This window comes from Gadus macrocephalus, chromosome 1 (genome assembly GCF_031168955.1).
Source record: "Gadus macrocephalus chromosome 1, ASM3116895v1".
In the NCBI taxonomy this organism is placed as follows: domain Eukaryota; kingdom Metazoa; phylum Chordata; class Actinopteri; order Gadiformes; family Gadidae; genus Gadus; species Gadus macrocephalus.
Window position 1 is genome coordinate 15,852,746 of NC_082382.1, and position 22,679 is coordinate 15,875,424.

At 46.4% G+C, this 22,679-nt stretch overlaps 2 protein-coding genes across 16 annotated transcripts; both read left to right on the forward strand.

Annotated features, from left to right (window-relative positions):
- Positions 1-1,011: 1,011 nt before the first annotated feature.
- LOC132455495 (glutathione hydrolase 7) lies at positions 1,012-8,554 on the forward strand. Of its 3 annotated transcripts, none has more exons than XM_060049360.1 (16): positions 1,012-1,170; positions 1,511-1,923; positions 2,053-2,279; positions 2,413-2,564; positions 2,654-2,771; positions 3,891-3,958; positions 4,427-4,500; positions 4,660-4,853; positions 5,183-5,270; positions 5,392-5,519; positions 5,831-5,919; positions 6,028-6,180; positions 6,316-6,430; positions 6,531-6,668; positions 6,782-6,881; positions 7,023-8,554. In XM_060049360.1, the coding sequence occupies exons 2-16, from the start codon at positions 1,710-1,712 to the stop codon at positions 7,196-7,198; spliced, it is 2,034 nt and encodes a 677-aa protein (XP_059905343.1). In that variant the 5' UTR covers positions 1,012-1,170; positions 1,511-1,709; the 3' UTR covers positions 7,199-8,554. The 3 variants fall into 3 exon arrangements, with proteins under 3 accessions (XP_059905343.1, XP_059905351.1, XP_059905357.1); XM_060049368.1 differs by having other exon boundaries at positions 1,708-1,923; XM_060049374.1 differs by having other exon boundaries at positions 1,726-1,923.
- Positions 8,555-8,884: 330 nt separating this feature from the next.
- ncoa6 (nuclear receptor coactivator 6) lies at positions 8,885-22,467 on the forward strand. Of its 13 annotated transcripts, none has more exons than XM_060049314.1 (17): positions 8,885-9,160; positions 9,840-10,178; positions 10,333-10,488; positions 10,605-10,727; positions 11,312-11,431; positions 11,516-12,445; positions 12,837-12,980; positions 13,333-14,872; positions 14,968-15,086; positions 15,231-15,634; positions 15,734-15,970; positions 16,061-19,028; positions 20,591-20,647; positions 20,758-20,785; positions 20,964-21,029; positions 21,288-21,329; positions 21,599-21,697. In XM_060049314.1, coding segments are annotated over exons 2-16 (7,185 nt in total). In that variant the 5' UTR covers positions 8,885-9,160; positions 9,840-9,886; the 3' UTR covers positions 21,289-21,329; positions 21,599-21,697. The 13 variants fall into 13 exon arrangements, 12 of the variants coding, with proteins under 12 accessions (XP_059905297.1, XP_059905300.1, XP_059905296.1 ...); XM_060049317.1 differs by having other exon boundaries at positions 20,985-21,029; XM_060049258.1 differs by lacking the exon at positions 20,964-21,029 and adding an exon at positions 22,099-22,467 and having other exon boundaries at positions 8,886-9,160; positions 21,599-21,735.
- Positions 22,468-22,679: the final 212 nt, after the last annotated feature.

Sequence of the window (22,679 nt, forward strand, 5' to 3'; positions counted from 1 at the left end):
TCCATCACCATTCATTAGTGTCGATTCTATTCGGCCGCCTGTTTAGATCCGGCCTTGGTCAAAAGACCCAGACCTTATGGTCATTGAAATTCAAAATAAATTTGCCCCTAAAATACCACTCACTTGAAATGTTCTGAAAAGTTAGCAGGAGCATAGTCCAGAAACGGCCTTGCATCGATCCATCCACCATCCATCGTCCGTCGACCCAGCATCCATTCACCCACTTTCCTTCCTTGCAACTCTGCTTGAAAGGAATTCAGTGAAACATACACATAGCCTATACTAAACACAATTTCAAATATTTGGCCTGACCAACGCTAATTTGAGCGTTGGAAACTTTGCACGAGACGTCAAGACGACTGGCTGGTGGGCTAGAACAACGTTCTCTAGCAATTTAGTAACCTAATCGGGATCTGCCAGGACGTCGCCAGTTTTACCATACGAACGAAAGTTGGTATTTTGAGGTGAAAACGATATGCCATAAAGTTGCTGTGCGATTGGATGTATTAACTGCTGAGGAGCGAAACCGGGGTTATGTTTTTACCGGATCCCATCTGAAAAGGAGAGAAACTGTATTATTGTCTATAAGATTAGAATTGGCCATAAGTAATATATATTGTTTAATTGAGCATTAGAATTACGATAATTTCAAAATGAAAATAACCCTCCCTCTGCCGTCATGGGGATAGCCCGTGTTGAAATGCTTGGACATGGTTTCAGTGGTAGATTAGGCGGGTTAGGATTAGTACGCTTTTTGAGATGCTGTATTCTTCTAATGACGCCAACATTCCTTTATATATGTACTGTATGACTACAAACATTGAATCACTGTAACTCAAACACCTCCTATTTGATATACCTGTAACAAAACATTGAGTCATTGTAAATCTAACATGTCCTATTGGATATACCTGTAACAAAACATTGAGTCACTGTAACTCTTAACACCTATTGGATATACCTGTAGCACAGGCAGAGCGTGGTTGGCCTGTATTGTAGGTTTCCACGCCTCGACAGCATGTCAGTGCGTCTTTAACGCGGTGACGTTTCCGTCCTGACGTCATGGATCCGGTAGCTTGTGATTTGTGGGCCAAATTCTCCTGAATTCACCTGCTTTACCATAATAAAAGCTGCTTTCAAGTTGTCGGAGGAGGCTTGCTTTTCGAGACGGTAAGAGCATCTGATCAATGGACAGTGTGTATCATCCCGTGATTCGAGTTGTGTTTCAAGTGGTAAATTATGTAATAGTTGTGCATTACCGAATGTCGTCTTAAAAAAAGTATCCAACGCGCACTACCCCAAATAGATTATGTCAGCTGTTCATCTGTTGAAAGAGAATGGCGTACATCCCCATTTAAATGTTTTATTTCTCGCTATTCTTTTTTGCTGTCTGCTATCGTGTTTCAACAGCAGATCGGCGTGGCTGAATGTCATGACAAACATGCGGGCAAGAAGTGGCTTTAACGAGTCTGTTGCCTCTGCAAAATGTTCTGTTTTCGACCCTCCACAGATGTTGCACATGGATCTTCCAAACAATATGCATCATCATCATCATCATCCTCATCCGAGAAATCATTTAGCGTCTGGATTCAGCAGTGTCTGATCAAGAGCGGTGGCCTAAACCATTCTTTGGTGGCAAAATCATAAACCTGTAATAGCATTCCACCTTCTCATAGCAGTTGCATATTTGTATTTGTCTCAAACTAGTCATGTACAATCCGGCAGTCGAAAATGCAGGGTATCCAAGTGGACCTATAGCAGATAAAGACGCAAATCAGGAGACAACTTTAGGCAGTGCGTATTCACCGGTCGACTACATGAGCATCACAAGCTTCCCTCGGCTGCCAGAGGACGAGGTGCTCTCTGGAGATAACGCGCTCAGATCTCGCAAAGATGATGACTGCCTCAGCGACCAAGATACAGGTCAGAGCATTCCCTGCCATACATCTTTGTCTGCAATCCCCCACTATGGCAATAGTGCCATTGCATTGCTTATCATCTACGTAAACCGTTTGATTTGTTTAATTTGTAATCAAACTCATTTTTCCACAGACCCAGATGGGTTTTTGAAGTCTGCACGTCTGCAGCGTCTCCCGTCGTCGGCCTCGGACCTGGCCAGCCACGACATCTCACCCCTCCAGGAGACCACCGTGGACCCCTTAGCAGAGGGCTGTGCCTGCCAGCGGGACGGACTGACGGTCATCATCACCGCGTGTCTCACCTTTGCTACAGGGGTCACAATTGCTCTCATCATGCAGATATACTTTGGAGACCCACAGGTGTGCACCGTCTGTCTGTTTTGCTGTCCCTTGAATGTTTTATTTTGCCTTGACTCGTATCCTTTGCCGGACACTTACACACACGCACATAACTCCCAACCACCTCTCCAACGTCCTCTGCTGCTGTTTGTAGATCTATAACCAGGGGGCAGTGGTGACTGATGTGTCCCAGTGCACATCCCTGGGCTTTGACGTCCTGGCCAGGCAGGGATCCAGTGTGGACGCGGCCATCGCCGCCGCCCTGTGTCTGGGCGTCATCCACCCACACACCTCTGGGATCGGAGGGTGAGTTCCGCCGATTGTGTTTTAGTTTGACCTGAAACGGCACAAAGCAACAGCAGTCTGACTTGGTTCTGTGTGGACGTGCCCTGCAGCGGCGGGGTGATGTTGGTCCACGACATCCGGAAGAACCAGACGCAGGTTATTGACTTCCGAGAGACTTCCCCATTGTCTCTCAGCGAGGAAATGCTGGAGGCAGGCTTCAAGCTGAAGGTAGGTTACTGCGTTCCTGTTGCTTTACTCTTGTACGTGACCACATTATCATAGAGCATGGGAAAGGACATGTCTTACTTGCTTCATTGTAAGTATAACAAGTAAAACAGGATTTTGTCACAGGGAAAGAGGGAGGAGGAACGTAAATTGATCCTTGAGGATCTCTTTAGATTATACACAAGTGTCAACACCCATTATTAGCTAGCTGTGCATTGGCTCCTTGCAAACATTGTACGGTAGGGAGAAGCAAAATAATATGCCTGCCTTCATAGCCTTCATAGAAGTTGGGCAGTAGAGGACATTAACATATGTCTGGTATTTGGCATACATGGATAGGAAAATATGTAGATGAAATCATGATGATAAATATGCTATACAAGTTCAGAAGCTTACAAGTTGGATCATTTATGGTTGATTGTCTTTTCATTTTGACTTTTTAAATACCTTTAACAATGGCTGATCCGAACATATAATGAAAGATTTTGCAACAAAACAAATGGCTCCTTCGTGGATTTGATAAAGAGATCTGAGGAATGAGGACCAACTGCAAATGAAGAGGTCCAAATTACAGTATAAGGACAGAATTCAGGAGACGTACAGGAGAACAAATCTTAAGGCATTGTGGGATGGTCTGAGAATAGAATAGAATAACAGGCCAGAATAATCAAACCAATCCATATGTTGTTTGGATAGTTACATGGATTTATCGGATGACCTGAATAGATTTTACTTGAGATTTGACAAGTTTCTTGATGTAACTGCCAAAATCACAAATCCCAGAGGGTTGCAGCCATATTGAAAATATGGTGGTTCGCCGGTTGAGCCATTAAAATTGCTAACTGTCTAGCCGGAAGCTGGGGGTGAGATACCCTGTTTCGCCTGGCCACGGGGCCTGGTAAGAAGTCATTGGAGGGCTGGTCCTGCAGCACTTGGGCAGCAAGGTTGAGTGTTTATTAAATCCTCTGCAAACGCCATGGTCACTGTACTAACTTTTACAAGTAATTTGTAATGTATTTGTGATGTGTTTGTTTGTGTATCATGCCCCAGTGAGGCATAACATGTTAAACTGAACTGTATTACAACCCTAGTCAGTGACTGTTTTCCTATTGGCCCTTTTAGCCCGGCCTGCTTGTGGGCGTACCGGGCATGCTCAGTGGAATGCACGAGGCTCACCAGCTCTATGGCAGGTACTGAAACTCACTTAGGGAAGATACCTGTTGAGTGTGTGTTTGGTTCCTGTTTACAGGACCATCCATTTCTGTTTTTTCCTGTACGAAGGGGCGTCCCAAAAGGCTATTGGTTCATCTTTTTGGCCCATTTATTTTTCTTAATTTTATATTACCATGCTAAGTGCTGGGCTGAAATGGGCTCATGCTCGATAATGGTGTTGGATAAAACACGGTTGAGGGTTTCCGCAGTTGTAGTCGCTCTGTAATCAGAAGCTATGCTCAGTGAACATGCAATGTAAACCTCTCCCTGTAGTGTCAGCGTGTAATTACATTGATGCTATGCAATTATTCAGCCAGTTCCATGGCCTAAGCCTTCAAGGCAGTGAACAAACCACTCTTTCTTGCTTGTTGGCCACATTCAATATTCAAACACAAGATTCAAGTATTGTTAACCCAGTGTAACTTGAATGACCTTTACAATTTCAGATTGCCATGGAAGGATGTCGTTACATTGGCAGCAGATGTGGCCAGAAATGGCTTCAACGTTAGCCATGATTTGGGTGTGTAGTCAATCTGTACTAACTAGTGAGCATTATTGTCCTTGCTATTTCACTTCAAATGTCCCCAATAAACGTTACGATGAAAAGATGTATAACATGCATGTATCAAGCAGTAAAGATTCGGTTTGGCAAATTTGGACATTTTGTTTTTCTCCATAGCTGAAGCTTTAGCTGCAGTTAAGAACCAGAGCATGTCAGAAGCGTTCATGAAGATGTTCCTACCCAACGGCCAGCCTCCCATCTCAGGCTTTTTCACCCGACGGCTCGATCTGGCGGCCATCTTGGATGAGATTGCGTCGAAGGGGATCTCTGAATTCTACAGTGGAAACCTGACCCAAGAAATGGTTGCTGCTGTGAGTCTCTGCTGTCGATTTTTTTCCCCATAGAAATCGATGATTCTATTCTTATTTTTTAACGTTGTATAGGAACATCCTTTGCATCAAGACCCGCAATTACTGAAATCGAAATAGGGATTGGAATCAGAAGAAACCTCTCGATAAAATATAACCATATAGATTATGTATTATAATCTGTAAACATTGCAGTTGTACTAATATTGGGATACACAATTTAGTACTTTGTGTGTTTTAACATGTGGTTCAGGTTCTATATCAAATTTTTTAATGAATGTCGCTAAACAGAAGACGGTTGATTCACATGTACCATGATATATTTTCAAAAGGTTCAAGCAAGGGGAGGAGTGGTGTCTGAAAATGACTTTTCAACCTACAGCACAGCTTTAAGGCAACCAGCTGAGGTCGTCTATCAAGGTAAACACCAGCTCCGATAAGATATGGAAATAAAAATCGTTGACTCATTAATTTTAAGGCGTTTCTCAATGGACTCGTACGATCTTGCCTATCATCATGCCTATTTATTCTTGTTGTGCAGGACACCAGGTAATGGCGGCCCCAGCCCCACATGCTGGCGTGGCCCTGATCACAGCTCTCAACATCCTGGAAGGCTACAACATTACTAACCAGGTGCCCAGGAATAGCACCTACCACTGGATAGCAGAGGTAACATTCTATATATTCACATGAATTATTTTTGTACAGGTAAAAACGAAATACTTTGGTCAACAGATAAGGCCAGTGAAAATCTTGTTGTGGCTCACAATGAATAATGAATGAATATCAATGTTTTGAATCACAATTTTAAAATGTTGAATTAGACCAAATGGATGGATTCTTCAGTAAAATCAGGGCAATTACAATGATCCACTACACCAAATAAAGTATTGTTGTCTGTGATGAGAAGACTGTTGACCGATAGTGCATGTACTTGAAAACGAATTGATGATTATTATTTTTTCCTTGCCCTCTCCAAGTCTGTGAAAATAGCACTGGCTCTTGCAAGCGGACTTGGTGACCCCATGTACAACGGTTCAGTCTTGGAGGTAGTGTCTGAGATGCTGAGGTAGGTTCTTCTTGGTTTGATTGGTTATTCATTCATAGGTTTGACGGTAATAATCATTGGCGCATATTTAATTGGTATTATCTTCATGTGGTTTGTTCTTCCTGCCAGTAAGGCCCAGGCTGCACGGCTTCGGGAGATGATCAACGACACTCAGGCGTTCCCTGCCGGTCATTACACACCTTCATTTGCGTTGGAGGAAGAAGGAGTGGCGAGCCAGGTTATGGTCATGGGGCCCGACGACTTCATAGTGTCCGTCATGGGGTACTGATGAGCTTCAGTTGCTTATTTGTATCTACTTGGGTTGGGGTTTAAATGATGCCCACCCTGGAAAAAAAATAAAAACTTTATTATGCATTATTATTTGCATTTTAATGTTTTAATTCTGTTTTTGTGTAGCTCTGTGAACAAGCCATTCGGAAGTGGGATACTTACTTCTTCAGGGATCCTTTTAAATAGCCAGATCCTGGCCTTTTCCTGGCCAAATAAAACACAGACGTCGGAGCATAACCCAGTAATGTTAACATTTACGTATTTCCCTAATGAATTCACTTGACCAAACTCCTTGAGCAATCTCTAATGTTTTGGTCCTCGATCTGCCCTGGTAACTGTAGCACAACAACATCGAGCCTGGAAAAAGGCCCATGTCCTTTCTGATGCCCACAGCTGTGAGACCTGCAGTGGGGATGTGTGGCACCTATGTAGCCCTGGGATCTTCCAATGGAGAGAGGGCCCTCAGCAGCATTACACAGGTTATACAATCACTTACAAGATTAAATAGATCAATGCCCAAGTCAAATACTATTGGCTTGTTTGATTGTGACATATTTCCTTGTATCTCCGACTCTGTCTTCTGATCTCATAGGTGCTGATGAATGTGCTGTCGTCCCGTAAGAACTTGAGCGACAGCTTAGCATATGGAAGACTCCACCCACAGTTACAGCCAAACACCCTTTTGGTGGACTGTGAGTATGAACTTTAAGCATGTTTGTAGAACCTCAACACACCCAATGTTTAGATTATTGGCGTTACCTCAGTCAGCAGTGACTTCTTTATTTTAACTCAAACTTTTCATCCTGAATTTTATGTATCTTCATTCAATCCAGCCGAGTTTCTGGAGGAGGATGTCTTGGTCCTACAGGCCAAAGGCCATGAGGTGAAGAGGACGGGTGTCTTGTCACTGGTGGAGGGGACCAGGAGAACCAATGATCTCATTATTGGGGTGAAGGACCCCAGGAGTGCAGATGCTTCCGCTCTCACCATGTCTATGAACATGCCCTAGCCATATCCTTTCACTGGAGATGGAGGATGTTTTCAAATGCTACAAAGATAGGTTTACCTTAGCAAAAATGCACGTTTAAAGGTTTTCATGCCGGGAATTTAATTATTCCTGGGCTAGGGGCCTAGAAGGAGGTGTAATGATGGCTAGTCGATGAGCAAATAAAGACATCTCCTTTTTTAGAAGACGAATCAAGGCTACTGATCAGTAATTTTTTTATTTTGTCGATATTGCCGCAGCCAAACAATATCAAGGGATGTTAGCGGAAACCTTTGTCTCTACATACTGCTTGATGGTCCTAGGTCACATTAACCCACCGTAAAACTTAATTTTTCTGGGTTATATAGTGCAACTCATAACACTGACCGACACAGCCATTTTCCATTGTGTATTCGTCAACAATGCAGTCCATTTGAAAGAAAGGGTAGCGCCACGGTTGAATTGGAATTTGATTTCCAACTGCAGCTTCGATGCAAGATGTGACACGTGTCAAACTATTTTAAATCACCGACATACACTAAACCCTTTTCTAGCATGTGTTCTTTCCAAGACATTGTTTCAGAATTAATAAATGACAAACGAAAGTATCCAATTTTGGTTTGGCATTGAACACAGACCATCGGTTGGGTTATTTATTTTTATTTATGTATTCTTGTATAGCACAAGAGAAGTAAAATCAAACAAAGTTTAAATTTATCAAATAAATTATACAAATACTCGATAATTGTTGGATGCTACACATGCTTTGAATGTGGACTGTACCTTTTTTAGTGAGCGCAATCAGAACTTCCTTTGGACCACTTTACTATTTATGTTAGGGATAGGATCAAATCGATAAAATGTTTTGATGTAGTTGGGGGAGGTGGTTTCTTATTAGCAGTTGTAAAATAAATGCATTTAAATGTTTTTAAGACTACTGTGCATGGTTTCATTCACTTTAAATGTTTTGTTTTATGTTTTTATAAGAAATACATAGTTGTGTGTGCAAATGAGCATCTTTATTTTACGAATGATCAGGTTAAAATTTTTGTTAATTAGTTAAACTTTTTTTTTTTCATTTTGCCATGTAGTTACAATAAATATTGTCTTGTATTGCACACAATTGGTAATATAATTCCTGCAATGTAAAGTTAACTTCCAGAAATATAAATACTGGCTTTCTGACAACACACCCATAGTTGTTTTTGTGAATGGTGCTTGTTGCACATAATCTGTTGTTTCTTGTTGCCTTCACTTGACGATAAGTTGTCTTAAAATACCTATTTGCACATGCAGCTCATGTTTGCATTATTTAATATTCTTGTATTTGATTTTGATCAAAAGCAAGCTTATGCCCAAAAATAAAATGTTTGCACAAAGGTTGAGAGCAATGTTTATTTCCCCCATGTCTCACACAGCAAAATACTTTGAAACATCATGCATTTTATAGGGATTGAATAAAATAAAGCAATATTTATATTGTCCTTGTATGTAGACGAATTTTTATAATAACGTTGTCCAATAATTTTTAACTAATTTGGGCCTTTTTTATAAATGTATGAATTAATGACTTATGCTTTCTTTTATTGATTGAAGTATATTTCAAAGTAGTCTTTGGTGGATGTTGCACATTTAAACTTATTTTTTACCAAACGGGGTAGGAAAGACTGACGTGCTAGGAACCTTAATGACAGCTAGGAACTTATCCAATTAGGGACCTTCCTGCCGGGCTGGGGGAACCTACACAACAAGGGACCTTCGTGTGGGGCTAGGACAGGGCTAGGAGCCTAAGCAACTAGGAACATTGTGACGGGCTTGGACCCTAATCAACTAGGAACCTTCGTGACGGGCTAGGAACCTAAACAACTAGGAACCTTAGTGACGGGCTCTGGTTTCCTGCAGCGCTGCTGATGTGATCATGTTGTGCTAGCATCTCTAGCTCGCAGAGGCCGAACTGATACATTTCTATTTTCATGGATGTGTTTGGTAAGCCTTTTAATAAATGTGTTTTTTTTTTGTTAGTTCTAGCAATACAAGCCGACTAATCGCCTAATTTAGGGGTTCAGAATTGTTTAATGTTTTCACGATGAATTAATGCTAATGGACTAGCCAGATTTAGCTAGCTGGCTAACTATGGCTTTAATGAGCCGTTATCAAACGTATTGTATTGCCATTCGTGTTCAAAAGTATTTGCGTGACATACTTACCAAAAGCACCTTGTCACATGACACAATAACGTAGCGTTTGCAAGCATGTACTGGATGACGTAAAGCATAATTTCTCAGGTGTCAGATGTTGTCTGGAGGGTTGGCTGTTACGAGGCCTGTGATGCGGACAGATAAGGAGCTAGCTCATTACGTTGGATCAGCTTTATGTTGGGAGCGTGTATGCATATGTCTAGGAGAAAATCGGGTTCTTTTCTGCACAACAAAACGATTACATTGAATCGATACAATATCTGCACAGCATATTGTGTTTGGGCAGGAACAGTGATTACAAAGCTTAAGGAACTGGCATTAGCAGATCTAGCTGATCATAAACAGATTCAGTTACTTTGAGACTGTACATCTTAAAAACGTTTCGTTTTGTGTGTCCTTATTTAGTAATCCTCGAAGTTGACTATTAAAATTGGGACCTAAAAAAATCCATTCCTCCTTTGTTTCAGCATAACCGGATTAAGCTTGACCAGGCCACTCCTAGTATAGGGAGAGGATGGCACATCCACATATTCCACCTCAGCTGCCCCCGGGGGCAAAAATGCTGGAAGGTGATAATGACTCCAATGGGGACTCTGGAGTAGAGGAGGATGTAGTAGAAGATACAGGTGGTTGCCAAGGAAGCGGAACACAAGAGGACTGTGTTGAGCAAGAATGCAATGAAGAGAGCAATGGGGATGAGGGACATTTTACAATTTTTGTTGCTTTTAAAGGAAACCTTGAGGATGAAGACTTTGCAGAAAAACTCAACAGAGTTGTAATTGGCATACCCAGCATTATTGATTTAGGTAAAGTGTCGGATATTTGTAAAGCATAACTTATTAGCAGGCTGCACGCGCTTCCGATCATCTGCGCTAACAACTTCTTATGTTATCCCATTTTGCACCCGCCATCTCTACCAATTCAGTTTATTGTCTTCATCATATTCCATTCTCCTTCTAGGCTCAGAGACACTGCAGCCAAAGCGCGTGGAAAAATGGAACAGCGTACGTGTTACCTTCAACATCCCCAGGGATGCTGCAGAACGCCTGCGGTTGCTGGCCCAGAACAACCAGCAACAGCTACGAGACCTGGGCATCCTCTCAGTACAAATAGAGGGTATGGCAGAGCTCATTTATTGATATGTGTCGCATGCACCCAACCTTTTGACCAAGTACACATGTTTGAAACATTGACCTAAAGCTTGCTCTTTTGTGTTTGTCTACTGTGTCCAGGGGAGGGACCCATAAACGTCGCCATGGGCCAGAACCGAGGCCAAGAGGTCCGGGTGAATGGGCCAATCGGGATGCCTGGCCAGATGAGAATGGACATGGGGTTTCCAGGTCAGCCTGGTCCAGGTATGATGCACACACGGTTAACGCTCCTTAATCTTTCTTCATACCCCACCATTCTGATTGGTCCATAATGTAATATGTGTGTGCGCTCATTTTAAATAACAGGAGTCCTCCCCATTTAAACCATTACTAATCAATGCATAAACCTAACGACAGTCTGAGTAGAAATATAGAATAGATGCTCGCTTGACAACGTAAAAACACTATGCTCATAAGTAACAGAATCATACATTCTTATTTTAGCTGACTAGGTCATTAAAAAACAGTAATAAATAATGTAACTAAAATAATGAAAGGATGAGCTTAATAAACCATGACTTGATGTCCCATTATTGGAAAATGGTTTACGACAGGTAGTTACTGAATCATGGTAAAGCCCAGGTTGCTTATAAACGCTGAAATACATTTTCAATTGAAACTGTAATATTCTCCAGAGTCTGAGCTTATTCCTTACTCCACTGACCTCAGGTACCAAAGGACTAAACATATGGTACTATCTTCCAGTTAATTGTATAGTTTTATGGTGTGTGTGTGTGTGACTGCCTGCATGAACTCTATATTAAGACCATGTGTGTTTTGACTATTAGCTATGAGGATGCCCAATCCATCAATGGTGCCCCCTGGGCCCAGCATGGCCGGGCAGGTGATGGTTCCGGGCGGCAGTGGACAGATGCCTCCCCGAGGTCGAGGATCAACCACTCAGATAGGTTTGTTACTTTATTTTCCCTTACTTTATGATCGAACATAAGTGGAGCTCAGAGAAAATTAAACCCCTAATTCTTCTCCCCCAGACGGGATGGACCCAATGATGTCAGTTCAGCAGCAGCAGCAGCAGCAGCAGCAACTCCAGCACCAACAGGCGGGTCCACACGGCTCGGGTCAAATGCCCCCGCAGGCCGCCCATCACATGCAAGCATTGCAGGTTGGCAGGCAGCTTAACCCTGCCGCCTTGCAACAGCTTCAGCAGCACCAACAGCAGCAACAACAACAACAACAACAACAACAACAACAACAACAACAACAACAACAACAACAACAACAACAGCAGCAGCAGCAGCAGCAGCAGCAGCAGCAGCAGCAACAACAGCAAGCGCAGCTGTCCCAACTTGGACCTAGACCTCCGTTCAACCCCTCTGGCCCGATGGCTGTTCCTCCTAACTGGAACCAGCTACCATCTGGGGTCCTGCAGCCACCAGCCGCCCAAGGGGGCCCTGCATGGAGAAAGCCACCTCCTCAAGGCCAAATCGGTCAGCGCCCCCCTTCCCTAGCTGCCGTTCAGACTCCCAATCACCCTCCACCTCCCTACCCATATGGCAGCCAACAAACTGGACAGGTCTTTAATGCCATCGGACAGGGTCAGTTGCAGCAGCAACAGGGTGGCATGGGACAGTTTGCAGCCCCTCAGCCTAAAGGCCCTCAGACAGGCCCTGGGGGTGTAGTAGGTCCCCCTAGGCCCCCCCCGCCGCTCCCGCCAGCCCCTGGACAGCAGGGTAACCTTGCCGCCAAGTCCCCCGGTTCCTCCTCGTCTCCTTTCCAGCAAGGTTCCCCCGGGACCCCTCCAATGATGGCCCAGCGACCGACCACCCCACAGGGTTTCCCCCAGGGTGTGGGCTCCCCAGGAAGAGCGGCTCTCGGACCGCAGGGGAATATGCAGCAAGGCTTTATGGGAATGCCTCAGCATGGACAGCCAGGGGCCCAAGTTCATCCAGGTGCAATGCCAGGTAGGCAGACTTAAGCTCTTGGTTAAAGGCTCAATATGCACGATTGTAGTAGGCGGGAGACTTTCAGGATTAAAAGAACTCGGGAACAGTGTTCTGTCCACTCTAACTTGCTTAGCAACTGTGTGACCAGCTAATGTTATTTGTGGAATAGATCTATAGTTGTAGGGTTGGATTTTATTGAGAACATTATTTAATTCAGCGTTGACTACATGTATGTCTAGGTTATTTTAGCTTAGTTGAAATGTTTCTGATTGCGTCCTTAACAAACATTATAGTTTATCTATCTATTCATCTATGCTATACTGGGAGGATTGTAAAATGTTATTGATTAAAACAGTTTGACTAATGATAGTCTGTATGACATAACTGATGGACTGAATTCTTATTGCAGGCATGCAAAAGCGTCCCATGGGCTTTTCAAACATGACTGGAAACCAGAACTTTGTGCAGGGTCAAGTGAGTGGCACTACTCCTGGAACACCAGGAGGGGGAGCTGGTCAGCAGCTTCAGAGCGGTCAAGCCATGCCTCATCAAGGTAACATGGAGCCATGGCTCTTCAAATAAAGAACGACCAGATTCACATTTCCTTGGCTTTCATTAAATTTGAAAAGGCTTAAAGGCTTTCAAAGATAACGATGCATCCCTTTAAGTTAGTTATCCTGGCTTTCAATGTTGAGGGAATCTTCAATGTGATGGATATATTGCCATTTATGATAAAATGCCATTATGTTTATTGTTTTATCATTTATTAAAGTGATTTCATTGGAAAGTACTATTTAAGCTTTTGTAGGTATTGGATTTATGCCATTTCTATATTTATGGGATTCTTGGTACCAAAAACATGATCCACATCGTTTTTAAAACTTGCTCTTCTCTTATTCAAATAGGGCCACAGCCATCCTCCGTTGCTCCCAACACGATGCAGGGACCGCCTCATGCCCAAGCTAATGTTATGGGTGTACCAGGCGGTCAGCCTCCTGGTGCCGCTGCCGGAGCTAGTATGGGCCAGACGCAACCTGGCCTCCAAACCCAGATGATGGGCCTCCAGCATCAGGCCCAGCCCGTGTCCTCCTCCCCCAGCCAGATGGTTCAAGGCCAGGGTGGAGGTCAGACGGTCCTCTCCAGGCCCCTAAGTCAGGGGCAGAGAGGAGGGATGACCCCACCCAAGCAGTTGATGCCTCAACAAGGCCAGGGGGTGATGCATGGGCAGGGTCAGATGGTTGGAGGCCAGGGGCACCAGGCCATGCTGCTACAGCAACAGCAGCAGCAGCAGCAGCAGCAAGCGCAGCAACAACAGCAGCAAGCGCAGCAACAACAGCAGCAAGTGCAACAGCAGCAGCAGCAGCAACAACAACAGCAGCAGCAGCAGCAGCAGCAACAACAACAACAACAACAGCAACAGAACACCATGATGGAACAAATGGTTCCCAATCAGATGCAAGCGAACAAGCAGGCTTTTGTAGGAAAGGTTCCGGCGGGGGTCATGCCTGGCCAGATGATGCGGGGCCCTTCACCAAATGTTCCAGGGAACATGGTTCCATTCCAGGCCCAGGTCGGCCAGCAGCAGCAGCAGCAGCAGCAGCAGCAGCAGCAGCAGCAGCAACAGCATTTGACTCCACAACAACAGCAGCAACAACAAATGGCTCAACTCCAGCAACAGCAGTTACAGCAGCAGCAACAGCACCAGCTTCAACAGCAACAAATGCAACAGCAGCAGCAGCAACTACAGCAGCAGCAGCAGCAGCAGCAACAACAACAACAACAACAACAACAACAACTACAGCAGCAGCAACAGATGAACCAGCAGCAGCAGGTTCCCATGGCCGGGAATCCAAACCAGGTGATGGGTATGCACGGGCAGCAGATGAGGCTGCCTGCTGGGCATCCCCTTGTTCAACAGCAGCTACAGCAGCAGCAGCAGCTACAGCAGCAGAAACAACAGCAGGCAATGTTGCAACAACAACAGCAGCAGCAGCAACAACAACAACAACAACAACAACAACAACAGGCAGCCCAGCAACACCAACATCCACTGGGCGACCCAAACAGCGGGCCAGGTGAATTGGGTGTCCAACAGATGCTGCCTGATATGCAGGGTCAGCAGCCGCAAGGCATGATGGGAACCCCTCAGCACATGCAGGTGGGCAACGGCCACTTTCAAGGACATGGCATGAACTTCAACCCACAGTTCCAAGGGCAGATGCCCATGGCGGGGGCAGTGGGACCACAAGGGGGCTTCCCTGTTAACAAGGATGTAACGCTGACCAGCCCACTGCTGGTCAACCTGCTCCAGAGTGATATCTCTGCCAGCCAGTTTGGGCCAGGAGCGAAGCAAGGAGCAGGGGGTAATAACCAGGCCAAGCCCAAGAAGAAGAAACCCCCGCGAAAGAAGAAACCTAAAGTTGGAGAGCAAGCTGATGGCCTGGGGTAAGACAGCACACTGTGAGTTTTGTTCCCATTTTTGATTACTGCTGCTATGGTGCAGTATGTTTATTTGTTGCAACTTGTCTTGCGTTCCTCAGTGGTCTGGATGGGGCTTCTGGTCTGGAGGACTCTGACCTACCTGGGATGGCTGGAGATCACAGTTTAGTCATGGATACCTCTGGTCCTAAACCCCCTGATTTTCCCAACAGGCCTGCAGGTAATTGTTGATATATCGATGTATATCTAACTTGTCATCAAATTCCTTCAGCATGTCCTTTTTCTGGTAATTACACTTCTCTGTACAATGTATATACATTGGTTTTTATTGGAATAATATTGTTTTACTTACTTACCTCTGTAGGCTTCACTGCCCAACCCGGAGAGCAGCGAGTGTTGCAGCAGGTGCCCATGCAGTTTATCCAACAACAGCAGCAGCAGCAACAACAACAACAAATGCAGCACTTGCAGCAGCAGCAAATACAGCAGCAGATGCAGCAGCAGATGCAACAGCAGCAATTACAGCAGCAACAGATGCAGCAGCAGCAGCAGATGCAACAAATGCAGATGCAGGGGCAACAGGGGATGGCCGTAACCCAGCCTCCTGGCCAAGCCCAGGCTCAAATGCATCCTCACCAGCTTCAGCAGCAGCAGCAGCAACAACAACAACAACAACAACAACATCAACAACAACAGCAGCAGCAGCAGCAACAACAACAACAACAACAACAGCAGCAGCAAGCCCAGCCACCACACCTTCAACAGCAGGTAAGATTAAAACCCTTCTAATGCTCTTCTTCAATAGCAACAACAATACATATATTTATAGGTCCCCAGTTTAAGATTGTGACAAACTATTTTCACAAACAGCAGCAGCAGATGATGATGATGCAGAAGATGCAGCAGGAACAGGCTAAGAACCGTATGTCCATTCCTCCTGGAGGTCAACTGCCTCCCAGGGGGATGGTCAATCCAGGGGACGTTCACAGAATGCCAGTTTCCCAACAAGGAGGTATGCCTGCGATGATTAACCTGCAGGGGAATGTAGGAGTGCCGCCTTCACCTGACAAACCTAGAGGGATGCCTCTGGGCGTCAACGCACAGGTGAGAACCTGCTTTGAAAACTCGTGTGACGTTTATTTTCCGACTTTCACTCTGCTTACGCTTACACTATATGTGCTGTTCCCTGTCCAGCTCGCTGGAGGACCGCGGAGAATGTCTCATCCAGATGTCGGGCCGGCTTCTCAAGGGTCTGAAACAGAAGAGGCCCCCCCTGGAGGAGGCCACACCATGCAGGGCAGGCCCGGAGTCCCAGAGCTGGTGATGCAGTCTGGAAATGGAGCCCAACAGATGATGGTCAATCCAGCCTCCAATGCTCACATGATGAAGCAGGGCCCTCTTCCGCCGTCCATGCCCCAGCACCCTGCAGCCAGTCCCCAGCAGCAGCTCCCCTCACAGGCGCAACAAGGGGGCCCCATGCCTGGCATCCACTTCCCTAACGTTCCCACAACCTCGCAGAGCTCCAGGCCCAAAACCCCCAACCGGGCGAGCCCCAGGCCATACCATCACCCCCTGACTCCGACTAATCGGCCCCCCAGCACAGAGCCGTCCGAAATCAACCTGTCCCCGGAGCGACTCAATGCCTCCATCGCAGGGCTGTTCCCCCCTAAAATCAACATTCCCTTGCCTCCAAGGCAACCCAACCTGAATAGGGGCTTTGACCAACAGGGTCTGAACCCCACTACGCTGAAGGCTATAGGGCAGGCCCCACCGAACTTAAACCTGCAAGGCAGCACAAATAACGGCAGTGGAAACAATGGTAACAATGGGCAGCAGTCATTCTCTTCTGCAGGTGGGGCGGCAGGTCCAGGTAGTAAGCTGGACAAGCAGTCCGGAGGGCAGGCCAAAAGGGCCAGTCCCAGCAACAGTCGAAGGTCCAGTCCAGCCTCCAGCCGGAAAGCAGCCACTCCAAGTCCAGGGAGGCAGAAGGGGACAAAGATGGCTCTCGCTGGTCCTCCCAACCAGCAGCAGATGATAAATGCTCCGGGGTCTGCCATGATGCTGAACCACCCCGCAGTAGCCTCCAATCTGGTATCCATGCCCTCACCAGTTGCTGCCGCCCCCGAGACTCAGCCTGCCCAGAACACCTTCATTGGCATGCAGGGTAACCCCTCTGAGGGACCCAAGGAAAGCCAGGGAACCATGCCTCAGCCCCAATCCATGGCCCATCCTCAGCCTTCCAGAGAGTTATCTGCCCCTACTAGAATGGCTAGTCCCCGTGTCCCCACACCCCATGAGGGCGGAGTTGTACCGCAAGCAGGTTCGGTTGAGAGGCAACCTGTGAACACGACACCCACGCCAGACTCTGTTCCCGAGGCCTTGTCCGCTTCAAAGGACGCACCAGTGTCTCTCAATCAGCTTCTGGAAATCCCCAACGCAGCTGGTATGCCTCCGCGGCCCACGCAGAGCGCGCCTGCCAGGGACGTGGCGAAGGAGAGTCCCAAGCCTCCATCGGCTCCAGAAAGACAACAGCCCAGTGTTTCTCAGGCCTCAGACATTCCATGCCCGGTTGCTCCAGCCCCTGCCCCGGTGGAAATGGAAGCTCCACCCAAGCCTGCTCCCTGCGTTCCCACCAGCAGCCCTAGCGTGCAGACAACTGCGAGCACTACCGTTAACACTAATCCAACCTCCGTCCCCAGCCTCAACAATAACCCCTCCCTGAGTCAAGCTGTCCATCCCACTCAGAGCATCGTCGCCACGACTACCCACGCCTCTGCTCCGATTCCAAACACTAATGCCACCCTCGCTGTAGCCCCCCAGTCAGCCTCTTCTAGCAACAGCAGTCCTCTAGCGGCCGTCTGCTCCAGCTCCACCACCAGCTCTGTCGGCTCCAAGCCCAGCCCTAGCCCCAAGCCTGCGGCTGCTGTTCACTCCATCATACAGTTACCCGCCGCGTCAAGCCCCATCGCCTCTAGTCAAATTACTGTGTTTGTTACCTCGAATCCAATCCCCCCTGCCCCCGCGACGCAGGCACCACCAGGCATGGTCGCAACCATGGTCGTTACCAACAAAAATATTAGGCCGCAGGACGTCCGACAGCAGACCCCCAACCCCCGCCCGCCCCAGTTCATCACTACCAAGCCTGTATTCATCAACCCTATTTTCCAGGTCCCTGGAGCCTCTGTGGCCCCCAACACAACCGTGGTGTCCCAGCCAGTAACCATGGTAGCACCGATCGCAGTGCCCACACACATCCAGCTCTCGCCAGCTCCAGGCTCCACCCAGCCCTCTGGCACTACAGTATCCAGCGCTCAGCCCGTTAGAACAGTCGGGGGCCAGGTCCCGTTGACGACCAATACGTCTTCACCGGCCCCAGCTGTCACACCCCCGGCCCCCCAGCAGACAAACTGTGGGGCTATCAAAACTGAAAGCGTGGTACAGGTAGCCCTCGGGCACAAGTCCAGTCCGTTAGGCAGCCAGCCGCCATCCCGTCTCGGCCCTCCTGCCCCGCCATCGTCACCCTTTCAGCCCCCCCTGGCCTCCCCGCCCACCTCTTCTAGTCCTGGGACCACAACCCCGCTGAGAAAGAGCCCCGTGGGTCCTCCCTCTCCTGCTCTGGTTCAGAGTAAGCCTGTGCAGGTGGCCGCCCCTGTGCCCTGTCCACAAGACCCACCGCAGAGCGCCAGAGAGAAGCCTGCAGCGCCTGCCACTGCATCTGTGGCTCAACTAGCCCCGCCCTCTACTTCTGCCTGTCCAGTCAGTCAAAGTGATTCGCCAGTGACCCAGACCACGGCAGCTGCTTCAAAAGTGTCCACCGCAGTGTCCTCTCCATCCCCAATCCCAAATCCCTCCCTACCCATTGTGGCCCTTGCTCAGGCCCCCAGCCAGGCTTCAAGTTCTGCTCCCGCCGCTGTCTCGACTAAAATCACCCAGGCTCCTGTTGTGGCTCCTATGCCCACCGTTGCCTCCTCTGCTACCTCACTCCCCAATCCTGCCCCTGTACAAAGTCCCCCAGCCTCCGTTGTGCCAGCCCCCACTGTGCCGGCTTCAGAGGTGGCCCAATCCACGTCCTCGCCACCGCCTGACCCCAACAGAGAGGCTGCTGCCCCGTCTGAGTCCCCAGCTATGGGCCCTCCCTCGCAGTCTGCCCCAGTCCCTCCAGGTAGGTGTTTTTTTATATGACTTTTGACGAGAACCATTTATGTTCTCTGTTCTCGTGGGAAAACTCCAACCACATTCAGTGGACACTCAACAGGGAAGGGTCAAAACATACCAAATATTCTCTGCATGGGAGTCCTACCAACATTACACTCTGTCAGGCAGACCTTTACAAAATGAGCAGCAGAAGCAAATGGATGACGGTCCAGGAGGCTCGGGACTTCATCACTGATCATGACAGTGAAATAGAGGAGGATGTGTCTGAAGACGAAGACGATCTTGAGCTAAATTCAGATTCTAATGAATCTGATTTTGAACCAGATGAGGGAATTGCTATTCCTATTCCTCCAAGCAAGACATTCATGTCAAAACATGGTGAAATACAGTGGTCTTCATCCCCAAATATGCGTCGGGCGAAACTGTCTGCAGAAAACATAATAAAGACAGTGCCAGGGCCCACTAGGATGGCAGTGACGCGTGTGACTGACATCAAGTCAGCTTTTGAGCTGTTCATGCCAAATTCAATACAGAAAATCTTTCTGGAAATGACTAATCTATGAGGGAGGCGTGTTTTTGGGGAGTGGAATTTGGGGCTCCTCATCCTGGTTGGGGTCTATAAGTCCAACTCCAAGGATGAATCGACAGCCAGTCTGTGGGATGCAGAGACAGGCAGGGCTATATTTCGAGCCACAATGTCTCTGGAGACTTTTCACATTTTCTCCAGAGTAATCAGATTTGATAATCGAGAGACAAAGGCTGGTAGAGCAACTTTCACTACTCTATAACCCAGGCCCTAATATCACAGTGGATGAAAGGTATAAAGGCCTAACCCATAAGAAAGTGGTGAAACATAAAAAAAAAAAAGTTTGAACAAATATTTTTTTCATGAAAAACGAGTGAATTATCCTAATTGAACCATTACCTGTTAGAGGTAAGGAACACTATTGCACTAAATATTGATAGAATAGTTACTAATGGAGTTAGTAATGACATGTTCACACTGCTTGTTAGGACATCTTTTGGATAATAAACATGCACCGGGTCAAATTGACCCGGGATCACCATTGCTGTTCCTGACAAACGAACATAACAGGAGGGTTAAACTGCACCTTGCTGCTGTTATACAACGGAAACGTTGTTCACTCCACCAGTAGATAGGACGGACCTTAGATACGACTTGGCAACGGGAGGTATTCTAGTCCGCTCAGCTATGAGCCAGAGAACTAACGTTATGCATTGTACATATTTATAATTGGAAATTCGTCCCAGCCTTTATACAACAGATACTATAGGGTCTATAGCATATAACCACGTTTCTGATTACAGTTTAATACATTTTTCACAACAGACAATTCGACGTGGAACTACTTAGCAGGTCGTTTTTTTTTTTTTTAAGATATTAAGTGATTTCTTGCCGATGATCCATGGCTGCCTTTGTGAATGTCGGCACACATCGAATAATCGATTATTCGTTCATTCCACCCACTGATTGTTTGACCATGAAAATGTTGAGTTATTCACATCCCTAGTATGTATGAGCTGACATGTCTTCATGATCTTCCCCAGCACTAATTGAGCCCGCCGGTCCACAGTCACAGGAACCTATCGCCAGTGAAAAGACAAGTATGTTCCAATTTATTTCCTTTCTTACATGGAACTATAAATGCTATATATCCTATATCTCTCGATTATGACTGATGCTAACCTTTTTTTCTCTTTTTTTTTCTCTGCAGCATCTGAAGAAGTCGTCACAGAACAAGGGTGAGGTCCTGAAATAATATTGACCATTTATTATTTTTTCAACCATGTGGTGATTCGTGGGCTTGGGCTTCCATAAAGGTATACCATTCTGCCGATGTTCTCAAAAGTTGGCCACGTCTAAAGTGCAGTGCTTGTGAACGGGAAATGCTTAGACATTTCTAACTCTACTGAAACTCAGGGAGTTCATTTGGTTGGCCAGGGGGGTACATGGTGAAATCAATGATCCGCGTGGCCCCAACACTTGGTATGTATGCATGGCATGCAACATTTCAACAATTCAAATGCATGTCTCAAAGATAGATCAACCGCAGTACTCATTCTCTTAAGGATGAGGCTTAAGCTTCCTCTTCTCTGATCTTCTCACCTTCTGTTTATGGCCATCACATTTCTTTCTTTCTTGGGTTTATTTGAATTTTCCCAAAAATATGAAGGGGGAAGTAAACCCATGCTTTGTGCGCACCACAGTTTTTAGTTTACCGCTGTTTTTCCACTTCTATCACAGATGGGCAAAGAAAAGAAAGACGCCCATCAACTTAGTCCCAAGGTATGTATTTAAGCCGTACTGGTGCTGCCAAGACACACGCAGTGACCACGCCGACCCTGCCACCTCGTAGTGGACACGGTGGGGGCTGAAGACGGGCAGTATCTGTGGTAGACGAGGAGAAACAGCCGAGTCCCGAGTCCCATGTGGTATTGTAACTCTGACCAGAGGAGGGTTAAAGGATTCCTGTGCCTACCCTCATTAACAACCACTTCTTCCCTCCCCACTCTTGTCTGTCTCGGTTTGTTTTCTCCCTCTGTCTGCCTCTCCAGAGTGGCTGTGGAGAAGCCCAAGGGTCCGAGTCGCAGGAGCTCCCGGGCGGACAAGGAGGCGGAGGACGAGCCTGTAGCGGACAGCGGGATGAGGAAGAGGTCGGCCAGGCCCGCTGCCTCCAGTGCTGCTTCCAAAGGTGGGTGGGTGGGTGGGTGGGTGGGTGGGGGAGTGGGTGGGTGGGTGGGTGGGGGAGTGGGTGTGTGTTTGTGTGTGTGTTTGTCGGACTGGCTATATACCTTTTATGTAAATTAAATTATAACATTTACTTTGGAAATGTATATCTATCACAATAGAAATTTCAGTCAGAACAGCTGTACACATTGATGTACTCTTGTACCTGTACTATATTATCACTTTATAATCCACAATTGGTTGTCATGAATGCCTATTTTTTTTTTTTTTTTTTCAGCTACAAAGAGATTTCTGTAACACTGCTGTAACTCAATCTTTCCACTCGCATGCATCTCAACCGATGGTCTTTCTTGTTTGTCCTTCGCAGAGACTGGAGCGAGTCCCACTCAGGCCAAACGAAGGAAGTCTAAATAGGCCTGACTGCAGTTGTGGTACCCTGTGAACTGTACTTTAAACATTTGTAATCATCTGATAATGGTTTCCTGCTCGTGAATTATGAATTTCACTGGAGTGAGTAACCCATGTACAGATTGTTGTTTTAAAATAATTAAATTCTGTTTTGTCCCTGCTATTATGTGAGTTTGTAGTTAGTGTGTGGTTATGAGGTTGTGTGAATGATGTATTTTTGTTTTTTAATGCTGGATTAATCACGTGAAGACCGATATTAGATCTTGTTATGATTGTATAATTATGTTGTAAAAGTCAATTAAATTTTCTACTGCTTTGTCTTGTGAAATCCTTGTATTATTTAAAATGTATATATTCTCGTTTATTGCTGACTTTCAAAGTAACAATACAATACATATATCCAATAATGTATACAATTTGTGTGTTTAATGGGGTAGGGCATTAATGTACTGACAGAAGTTAGTTAAATTATAACCTTTCAAATAGTCTTTGTCTCTTACAACTTACCTTAATCGATGTTCAAATGGTATCCCATTAAAT